Source organism: Mobula birostris, chromosome 6 (genome assembly GCF_030028105.1).
Source record: "Mobula birostris isolate sMobBir1 chromosome 6, sMobBir1.hap1, whole genome shotgun sequence".
Classification (NCBI taxonomy): Eukaryota; Metazoa; Chordata; class Chondrichthyes; order Myliobatiformes; family Myliobatidae; genus Mobula; species Mobula birostris.
Window position 1 is genome coordinate 22,235,091 of NC_092375.1, and position 11,838 is coordinate 22,246,928.

The 11,838-nt window shown below is 41.7% G+C and overlaps 1 protein-coding gene across 1 annotated transcript; it reads right to left on the reverse strand.

Moving 5' to 3' along the window:
• Positions 1–729: 729 nt before the first annotated feature.
• Positions 730–9,269, reverse strand: LOC140199707 (beta-1,3-galactosyltransferase 5-like). The gene is given in 4 exon segments (XM_072262185.1): positions 730–750; positions 752–1,687; positions 1,773–1,860; positions 9,211–9,269. Coding segments are annotated over 4 exon segments (1,104 nt in total).
• Positions 9,270–11,838: the final 2,569 nt, after the last annotated feature.

The window sequence follows — 11,838 nt, forward strand, 5'->3', positions numbered from 1 at the left end:
TATGGGAGGAAACCAGAGCACCTGGAGGAAACCCATGCAGTCATAGGAAAAATGTACCCACTCCTTACTGGAAGCAGTGCAAATTGAACCCAGGTTGCTGGTTCTGTAAAACTATGTTTCCATGCTGCTACCCTTTTGTAATATGCTGTTCTTTCCTCATAGTTAAATATTCTACACATTCCAATGTTGAAAAAGGCTGTCTGAGATCTGGTCATTATTACAGAACACAGAAACTGGCCCTTTGTACCATCATGTCCACACCAACTATCAGGCTCTTGTTTAGAAAGAGCCTCAAGAAGGTGGCATCTATCATTAAGGACCCCTCACCATCCAGGACATGCTCTCTTCTCATTATTACCATCCAGCAGAAAGTATAGGATGCCGTAAAACCGCATTCAAAGTTTTAGGAACTTTAGCCATTGCTGGAACTGAAATGAATGTTATTATGATTCTCTAGTCAGCATCAAAAGGATTTTCCTGAGTAGCGTGCAAAATAATGCTAAAGGAACTCAGCAAGACAGGAATCATCTGTGGAGGGAAATCACCAGGTGACGTTTTGGGCTGAGACCCTTCATCAGATCATCTATGGCCCCTCCAAAGATGCTGCCTGACTTGCTGAGTTCATTTTGTGTGTGTTACTCAAGATTTCCAGCATCTGCAGAATGGTTTGTCTTTATGCAAATAATTTTCCTTTAGTTTTTGGCTCTGACATGCCCTACAATTACTTAATTATGTCCATTGGAATTCTTTACGTTTTTTTCTCCGAACATTCCTCTTTGCTGTTTTCTCCCAATGCTTTCCAGTACATTAGAATCTCATCCGGGAAGACTCCATGCGATGGTACAATCTTCTGCAACTTACAAGCGGAGAATTTCACCTTGAAGTCGTAAAATATCCGGCTAGAGTACAGTTCCACTGGAGTTACATTTAGCTTTGCAAGGCACAGCCCGATGTATACATCTTCCAGTCTGAGAATGGGAATGCGTTTAGAAACAGTGATGATTTTCCCTGCAAGGGCCCCAGAGAAAACATATCCTGTACCTGAACAAAAGGGAGGGTAGGTGCTGTTCGGATAATCCTCCTCAGCCATAAACCACTTGCTCTTTGGGTCCCTGATGGGCTTCTCCTCGACTTTGATATGCCCTGTGTACAGGAGATCCTGATTCTTACCCAGAAGAAGCTCAGTCAGGTAATAGGTGTTTACAAACATATCGGAGTCGGTTTTCATCACAAAGGTAGCCAAGGGGCAAAGTTCACGCACCCACTTGATACCCATCAGCACTTTCAATGTGAGGTTATCATATGTGTCTGTAAAGTTCTTTTGTATAATGTCCCCATAGTAGTGGCTTTCATTTAAGATAGTGGATTGGTATATTGGATCATAACCAAGGAGAAAATAGGCAACAATCCTTTTCCCAGCTATACGTTGATCTCTGCCCCAGGTGTGGCAGATGGCATTGTGTTCTTTCGACTGGTGGTGAGAGACCGTCACCAGGTAGAGCAGGAAGGGAGGATCTTCATCACAGTTTGACTGTGGTACAAGGAGGAATTCCTTTGCAATCGATTGTTTACTGCTGTTGTAGACCATGAAATTAATTTTGAATGTGGTTGTATACAAAAAACACACCAAAAATGTGCAAGTTAGAATGAATGCAACTAGAAAAAGCACAATTTTGTTTCTGAACATCTGAAAAAAAGAAAGACAAAAAGATTAGTACAAATAAATAGAAATATATTTTTACAATAAAGAATGCAAATAATTTTCATTTTACTGTCAACTCAATCATCCTCTGAGAAACCTGTGCTCCTTCAATTCTTGTCTCTTGATCAATCCTCAACTTAATTAAAGTTGAGTGGCATCTGTGGGGGTGGAGAAAAGAACTGTTGAATATGTCCTCAAATTTAATCTCTCTTGTGGCTGTGCCCTCTATTTCCAGGTTCCAGGTTATGAATTCTCTGCCTAAACCCCTCAGTCTCTTTTTCTCTTTCTTTTTTGACAAGCTTGTATTCAATATGCTTAATACCTTTGACAAAAGTCAAATTTTGTTCAATAATTTCAGAATCAAGTTTATTATCAGCACCATGTGTCATGAAATTTGTTGACTTACATAATAATATAGAAAGAAAAAATAAGTCAATTACAGTAAGTATATATATATATGTACAGTATATTAGTTAGATTAAAATAGTGTAATAACAGAAATAATATTAAAAAACATGAGGTAGTGTTCATGGGTTCAATGACCATTTAGTAATCGGATGGCAGAGGGGAAGGAGCTGTTCCTGAATCACTGAGTGTGTGCCTTCAGGCTCCTGTACCTCCTACCTGATGGTAACAGTGAGAAAAGGCATGGACTGGGTGGTGGGTTCCTTAATAATGGACGCCGCCTTTCTGAGGCACCGCTCCTTGAAGATGTCTTGGGTACTACGTAGGCTAGTACCCAAGATGGAGCTGACTAACTTTACAACTTTCTGTAGCTTCTTCTGGTCCCATGCAGTAGCAACACCCCCACCTTTCCCCCCTCCCCCCGCCAACCCACAGACAGTGATGCAGCCTGTCAGAATGCTCTTCACAGTACACCTATAGAAGTTTTCAAGTGTTTTAGGTGACAAACCAAATCTCTTCAAACCCATAACGAAATATAGCTGCTGCCTTGCCTTCTTTATAGCTGCATCAACATGTTGGGACCAGGTTAGATCCTCAAAGATCCTTGACACTCAGGATCTTGAAATTGCTCACTCTCTCCACTTCTGATTCCTGTATGAGGTTACTTCCCTTGGGATATTTAGTTACATTAAAGTTGGCATATTAAGGTAAGGCATGAAGATGCCCGACGCAGGCCTGTCATGGTCTGAGTCGACGTTCCCCCTCCCCAAAGTTGCTGGATCATGCACAGGGCAGGTGCATCTAGATCAAATTACATAAATCATAAAGAACTGAAAGGAGGATATATAATGTTCTTCTGCTTACAATTTAATGCAAGGAATTAGAAGTGTACTTTAACTGGATTAAAATCAACATTAAAATACAAGCCTGGAATTTCATTATCATATGCACATTCAAATCCAGGATCAGTAATATGTTAAGCAAAATGTTCATGCTGTTTAAGAGAATGACACATTTTTCAGGATCAGGAATTATTTTTACTGTTTTTGAGCAGTTTGATGCAGACTGGGGAACTTTGGCAAAGAATGGCCTGCAGCCTGCATTACTAGCTGAACTGAACTAGCCAGTCCTGATGAAGGGTCTTGGCCCGAAGCATCGACTGTTTACTCTTTTTCATAGTTGCTGCCTGGCCTGCTGAGTTCCTCCAGCATTTTATGTGTGTTGCTTAAACTGAATACTACTGGTTCGACATTTGATATTTTATGTATTGTTCTCTCGCTTTTTGCAGTTTGTGCAATTTATATTTTTTTCATGTTTTGGGTGTTTGATGTTTTCTTGATCTGGTTCCATGGTGTTTCTTTGTTTCATGGCTGCCTGTGGGAGGACAAATCTTAAGAGTTGTATTCTGTATACGTACTTTGCTAATAAATGTACTTTGCATCTTTGAATCACCAGCAAGTATTATGGAATGAAATGGGTTGTTTAGTAGTTTTCATTACCACCTAGTAGCTTTTTCCTGTTAAATTGCAAATTATTTAGAGACTTTAAATTCTTCAGCTGCTGTGGTGGAATTTGAAGTCTGTACTCTGCTAGCCCAGTCTTTACTTTTTACTTTATACTTTGTCGCCAAACAATTGATACTAGAACATACAATCATCACAGCGATATTTGATTCTGCGCTTCCCACTGTCTTGATTACAAATATTAAAAATAGTAAAAATTAGTAAATATTAAAAATTTAAATTATAAATCATAAACAGAAAATAGAAAAATAGAAAGTAAGGTAGTGCAAAAAAAACGAGAGGCAGGTCCGGATATTTGGAGGGTACGGCCCAGATCCAGGTCAGGATCCGTTCAGCAGTCTTATCACAGTTAGAAAGAAGCTGTTCCCAAATCTGGCCGTATGAGTCTTCAAGCTTCTGAGCCTTCTCCCGGAGGGAAGAGGGATGAAAAGTGTGTTGGCTGGGTGGGTCGTGTCCTTGATTATCCTGATTAAACTAGGTTACTGGTTTAAAGTTCAAAGTAAATTCATCATAATATGTGTATCATATACAAGCTTGAGATTCATCTTCTTGCAGGCAGCCACAAGAAAACAAAGAAACACAATAGAATTCATGCTAAACCACACATGACTGACAAATATCAATTGTCGAAAAAAAACAAATAGATATTGCAAACAATAAAAACTAATAACATGGAAGATGAAGCACAGGGTTCACAGCCTCAGAGTCAATTTTGCACTGAGTGCTAAATATCTCATAATTTAATCTTAGTGCTACCACCACAAACACATGAACTTGTGACAGGAGTCATCATAAAACTGCTCTTTTAGTTAATAGGTTCAAGGCTATTGGTGATTGTTACTTTAATATCATATTCCCATCTGTTTGCTATAACCTCTCAACCACATGCATATCAAGAATTTTTCTGTCTTTATCTTAAACATAATAACTATGCCTTTGAGCTTTTTTCAAACCTGTCTTCATTAGGTATTGCCTTATTTTTAAATTGCTGAGCCTCAGTTCTAGATTACTCTCAAAAGGAAACATGCTCTTGACTTTCAAGATCTCAGATTACCTCAGGATCTTATACAGTATGTTTCAATGATCCTCCTTCACTTTCTAAACAATGAATACAAGCTTAGCATGTGCATAATTTCGTCATAAGGCAACCTACCCATTCCAGTTAACATACAGCACTAATCAGTCAACTTTGACACAGTCTTAAAAAGAATATTTGCTTTTTTCTGAAGGTTAGGTAAACAAAGCTTCACAAGAGGAAGATCACATCAAGTTTAAGGTTCCAATGAAAGATCACTCAAATAACAGTCTGTCTAAAATCCAGCACTTTGTATGTGTTGCTTGGATTTCCAGCATCTGCAGATTCTCTCTTGTTTGTAACAGTTCATCTATCTTATCCAGGTCATTGTATTTTAAGCAGTAGTGAATCAAAGCAACTGGATTTGCCTTGTTGTCTAGAAGACATTTCACCACTCATCCAAGAGGCTTCTTCAGTTCTGATCCATGGTGAGTAGTTCTCCGGCTTATAAACCCTGTGAGTTGTTTAAAGGTACAGCAATCACCTGAGGGTCGTTAAGCACCATAGAGGTACTGTAATGAGAAGGTCATTAGTCCTATCTTTGCATGAATGGAAGTGTGATCTTCCAAAATGGATCAATGTAATCAATTCAATAAATGGTTAATTGTTCTGCACAATTTAGACTTTGATTTTCTTGTGAATTAACCTAATAACAGTTTTGCTAGCAAGCCATGTTCTTTACCACCTAAAACCATTTCATCCCCTACTACCAAGCAATGCTGCATCCATTGGTAAAGTGATTATAGTAAACTACACCTGGGACCTTCCAGCAGTCCATTACATGACAGAAAATACATATTAAATTAGGTGTAAAACTTAAACCATTTTATACAGAAAATACATATTAGACTTGCACAACTTAATGCAACTTGAAGCACAAGGGAGAAAGATGCCAGGCATTGGAGGGACATAAGCCTATCATTTTGAATACCTGAGAAATCAAAGCCAGAATCTAAATATTGAAAATTGAAGAAATGTTTCTTTTTACCATTAATTCCTTTGAAAGTCTATACAATAGGGATAATTTTGCTTCTTAGAAATAATATACTTCTTCAATCTTTCTCTATAATTATTAAGAAGACATCATAAACAGAAACAAAGTACAAAGGGGGGATGCTTTCTTCAGTGTTTCAGGTGCGGAGAATGAGTGTTGATGTCAGAACCCTACAGAAGTCAGGAGAGAGAGGATAAAGGGAGCAGATTCAGATAAGGCTGGTCTTTTTTGGCTGCACAGGCATGTTAAGTGTTGGCATCAGAGGCCTAAAGTCAGCTGCAAATAAAAAGAAGGTAGGCTGAAGCAGGACAGCCATCGTCGGTGTGCCAGTGAGAGATTGGGTGGGCTTTGGCTTCAACGGGCTTCAGCGTGAACAGGTGGAGGCACAGTTAAGAGGAGGTAGGCCTTTTTATTTCAGTACAGAGTGGCAGGATGGAATGCTCCTCCTGTCAGATGTGGAAATTCAGAATGCCTTACGACTTCCCTGATGACAACATCTGCGGGACATGCAGTCAAATTCAGCGCCTGACTGGCCGGGTCAAGGAGTTGGATGTACTCAAGATTATTTGGGAGACGGAATATATTATAGGACGAAACTTTTGAAGAGGTGGTCACACCCAGAGTACGGGCTTCAGACAGTAGGTGGGTGACCGCCAGGAGAGGTAAGGGGACTAAGAAGTCAGTGCAGGGCTCCCCTGTGGCCATTCCCCTCAGCAACAAGTATACCCCTTTGGGGGGGATAATGACCCATCAAAGCATTGTAGCAGAAGCCAGACTGATGGCGCTGTGGCCGGCTCTGAGGCTCAACAGGGAAGGGTAAAGTCAGGCATTGTGGTAGTTAGAGGGGATTCGATAGTTAAGGGGACAGAAAGGGGATTCTGTGGCCACAAAAGAGACACCAAGATGGTGCTTTGCCTCCCGGGTGCTCAGGTCTATGATGTACTGGAGCGGCTAAGGTATTCTCAAGAGGGAGGGGGTACAGCCAGAGGTAGTGGTGCCTATCGGCACCAATGACATCAGCAGAAAAGGGGAAGAGGTCCTACACAGTAAACATATAAAGTTAGGAAAGACGCTGAAGATAAGGACCTCAAAGGTAGTAATTTCCGGGTTACTCCCTCCGACACGGGCTAGCGCAGGGAGAAATGGGGTGACAGCACGGATGAATGAGTGGCTGAGGAGATGATGCAGGGGGCAGGGTTTCAAGTTCATGGATCATTGGAACCTTTTTTGAGGAAGTGTGTGACCTGTACAAGGGGGACAGGTTGCACCTGACCAATATCCTGGCCGGGAGATTTGCTGATGCTTCTCAGGAGAGTTTAAACTACTGGTTTTTCAGGGGGCTAGGAACTGGAACCATAGGACAGGAAGGGAAGGATTGGACCGGAAAGTAGATGTCAGGGAAACTACTGAAAGGTAAAATCGAAATAACAGGTATGATGAGTCGGATAGATTGAAGTGTGTTTATTTAAATGGTAGTATTATGAGTAAGGGTGATGAACTTAAGAGCATGGATCAGTACATATAACTACAATGCTTTAGCCATTACTGAAACTTGGTTGAGAGAGGGACAGAAATGGGTGATTAATGTACCAGGTTTTTGAAGTTTTAGAAAAGACAGAGGAGAAGGTAAAAATGTGGGGGGGGGGGGGTGGGAGGGAGTTGCACTACTAATCGGGGAAATATCACAGATGCACTCGGGGAGACATAATGGAGGGGTCAGACAGAATCCATTTGGGTGGAACTCAGGAACAGGAAGGGTGCAATCACACTGATGGGGTAGTACTACAGACCCCAAATAGCCACTGGGACACTGAGGAACAAATGTGTAATCAGATTAAGAAAATGTGTAAAAACAATAGGGTTGTTGTCAAGGGGGATTTCAACTTCCCTAATATAAACTGGGACCTTCTTGGTGTAAGGGGATTAGATGGGGACAGAATTTGTTAACTGTATCCAAGAAGGTTTTGTTAAATAAATATGTGGATGGTCCAACTAAAGGACCTGGACCTGTTGTTGGGGAATGAGCCTGGCCAGGTGAGTGACCTTTCTGTGGGGGAGCAATTTGGGAACAGTGACCACAACTCCTGAACTTTCAGGATAGCTATTGATAAGGATAGGCGTGGTTCTTGTGGGATAGCTTTAAATTAGAATAGGGCAAATTATGAGGGCATTAAGCAGGATCTAAGAAGTTAATTGAAAATGCCTTTTTTCTGGCATGTCCACATCAGACATGTGAAGGGTGTTTAAAGATCAATTGCACAGAGTTCCTGTTAGAAGGAAGGATAGGGACGTGTCCAGAGAGGTGATGAATTTAGTCATGAAGAAAAAGTCAAAGTATGCAAACCTTTGGAAGTTAAGATCAAATGAAGCACACGAGAGTCATAAAGAAGCTAAAAAAGAATTAAGAAGGAAATTAGGAAAGCCAGGAGGTGCCGTGAAAAGTCGTTGGCAAGAAGGATTAAGGTGAATCCCAAGGCATTCTACGCATACATCAAGAGCAAGAGAATAACTAGGGAGAAGGTGGGACCACTCAAGGATAAATGGGGGAGCATATGCTTGGATGTGGATAATGTGAGAAAGGTACTTAATGAGCACTTTGCTTCAGTACTTACCAAGGAAATGGAGATGGAGGACCAGGAGATCAGTGCTGAGTGTATAAATATTTTAGGGCATTTTGAGGTGAAGGAGGAGGATGTGTTGGGCCTCCTAATGAGTATTAAGCTGGATCAGTCCCCAGGGCCTGATGGGATTTACGCCAAGTTATTGAAGAAGGCAACAGTTGAGATTGCTGGGGCCTTGACTAGTATCTTATGTCCTCTCTACCCACAGGCAAGGTCCCAGAGGTCTGATGAGTGACTACTATTGTACCCCTATTTAAGAAGGGAACAAGGGAAAATCCTGGGAACTATAAATTAGATTATGGGGACACTCCATCCTCGTTTATTGTCATTTAAAAATGCATGCATTAAAAATGATACAATGTTCCTCCAGTATGATATAACAGAAACACAAGACAGACCAAGACTAAAACTGACAAAGACCACATAATTATAACATATAGTTACAACAGTGCAAAGCAATACTGTAGTTTGATAAGAACAGACCATGGGCACGGTAAAAAAAAGTCTCAAAGTCCCGAAAGCCCCAACATCTCACACAGACGGTAGAAGGGAGAAACTCTCCCTGCCATGAGCTTCAAGAGCCGCAACTTGCTGATGCGGCATCCTGGAAGCACCCGACCACAATCCGACTCTGAGTCCGTCCGAAAACTTTGAGCCTCCGACCAGCCCTCCAACACCGAGCACTGAGCACCATCTCTGCCAAGTGCTTCAACCCCGCCCCCGGCTGCCGAGCAACAAGCAAAGCCGAGGATTCGGGGCCTTCCCCTCCGGAGATTTTGGATCACACAGTAGCGGCGGCAGCGAAGCAGGCATTTCAGAAGTTTCACCGGATGTTCCTCCATGCTCTCACGTCTGCCTCCATCAAATCAGAATTGTGCACGGCCTCCTACTTGACAGGTAACAGATACTCATCATCAGAGAGGCCTTGCGTGCTGTGTCGCGCCGCCATCTTCTCCTGAGACCGGAGATTCTCACATCAGTTGTAGGGAAATTGCTGGAGAAAGTTCTTGGGGATAGGATATACAGTACGAGCATTTGGAAACTCCATGCCTTGAATGTGCTGCCTGGTATGGTGGTAAATGTACCTCGGTAGAGCATGGCCTAATTAGGGAGAGTCAGCATGGCTTTGCGTGGGGCAGGTTGTGTCTTACCAACTTAATAGAGATCTTTGACAAGGTGACACGAGAGATTGATGAGAGTAGGTCAGTGGATGTTGTCTACATGGATTTTAGTATGATTTTAGACAAAGTCCCTCATGGAAGGCGAATCCAGAAGATTAGGATGCGTGGAGTTTGCAGAGATTTAGCTGTTTGGATTCAGAACTGCCTTACGCATAGAAGACAGAAGGGACATTTGGCCTGGAGGTCTGTTCCACAGGGATCTGTGCTGGGACCTCTGCTGTTTGCGATGTATATGGATGAAAATGTTAATGGATGGTGTGACAGAACTGATAGGCATTGCTAATTCTCCTGTTAACCTTGTTCCTTTGCCCGGTTAGTCACTCCTCCTCGTTCTGTCCTTTGTCTAGTTTACCCAATAGATAACACTTTGCCCTCCCATTCTGCAGTTCTTGAGAGTTCACCATTCACACACCCCAACAGTAAAACAATCGCTAGCTTGGTTTATCAAAACAATTCCTTCAGTTAACGTGCTCTACTGGTTTATAACTCATAAAAATAAGGATTCTAGACACAGGCATTCCAAACAGTTTCATTTATTTTCACTCACACTGGTACATCAGTTTGTAGACAGCAGAACAGCTCCAAAAGACCCGAGAGACAGTCTGGAGCGTCCCTAAAAATAATGCCTGGGAGTCACACCAAACTCTACAGATTTAATCTCTCAATTTGGATTTGCTGAGGGGTGTGGAGGTTGGATTTGACAGCTGGTGAATAGTTATATTGTAAAGTTAAAGACAAAGTGTGTCATGGAGAAAGCCTCTGTGTATTTGTAAATTTTTGTACATTTTTGTTTTCATTTGTTTATTTGTAAGTACCTTTTTCTTCACAACTTTTGGGCAGCTTTTTTTTTCACCTGGCACTAAATAAAACCCTCTGCACTAACGTGCTGTTGCAGCTTACCATCTGTTTTTTACCAACTGGGGACCCTCGTCGGGCATGCCTACCCACACCTGATAACGAGATGTGACCGATGGATTAGTAAATTTGCAGATGATATCAAGATTGGTGGAGTTGTGGATGGTGTAGAAGATTGGCAAGACCCTTAACAGTGTTGCTGAGCAGAGAGATCTTGGGATCCAAATTCATAGCTCCTTGAGTGTCGCTGCACAGGTCGATAAGGTGGTTAAGGAGGCTTATGGAATGCTTGCTTTTATTAGTTGAGGATTGAATTCAAAAGTCAAGAGGTTACATTGCAACTTTATAAATCTCTGGTTAGACCACACCTGGAGTATTGCATACAGTTCTGATCACCCCACTATAAGAAGGATGTTGAGGCTTTGGAGAGGTACAGAAGAGGTTTACCAGGATGCTGCCTAGTTTAGAGGGCATGTGCTCTAAGAGAAGCTGGATAAACTTGGGTTGTTTTCTCTGGAGCGGCAGAGGCTGAGGGGAGATCCCATCGAGGTTTATAAGATTATGAGAGGCCGAGATAGAGTAGACAAGGAGTATTTGTTTCCCAGGTTGAAGTGTCTCATACTAGAAGGCATGCATTGAAGGTGAGAGGGGGTAGGTTCAACGGAGATGCGAGGGTTAAGTTTTTTACTCAGAGGGTCAGGGATATCTGGAATGCTCTGCCTGGTATGGTGGTAGAGGCAAATACATTAGAGGCTTTTAAAAGGTGTTTGGATAGACACATAGATGTAAAGAAGATCAAGAGATATGGACATTGTTTAGGTAGGAGGGATTAGTGTTCAGGTGTTTATGATTTGCTTTTTAGCCAGTTCGGCAGAACATTGTGGGCTGAATGGCCTGTTCCTGTGCTGTACTGGTCTATGTTCCATGAACAGTTGCAAAATAAATAGCCCCTTATTCCCTTTCAGCTCCCAAAGATCTACAAGTCAATAAACCTTGTTTGAAAAATAACATAGACCGAAGGTAGATACAATGTCTTCTGAGCAGGCATTTAGAATGAACAAGCAAACAAACAACATGTAAATTAGGAGCAGAAGTAGACCACTCGGCCCGTCAAATCTGCTCTACCATTTAATAAGTTAGTGGCTGAATTGTTTGCAAACTCAACCCAACAGCCTTCTCTAGTCATGGTTTTGTTTCAGTCCCACCCCCCTGCTTAGTAAGCTTCTATTTAGCTCAGTATACAAAGTCTTTGCTTAAAACAATCTTTGAGGAAGAGTATTTCAAAGACTGAAAGAAAATAAATGTCTTAAATGGTCAGTCATTCATTTGTACAGTCACCCCTTTCCTATATTGTCCTGCAATGAAACATCATTTCCATACACCCTATCACCCTGCTTAGTCTGAACAAACATTCTTCATAGGACGAGCTGCCCATTCAAGGTATCACACTGATTATCCTCCTCTGAATTGCTTCCAACATTT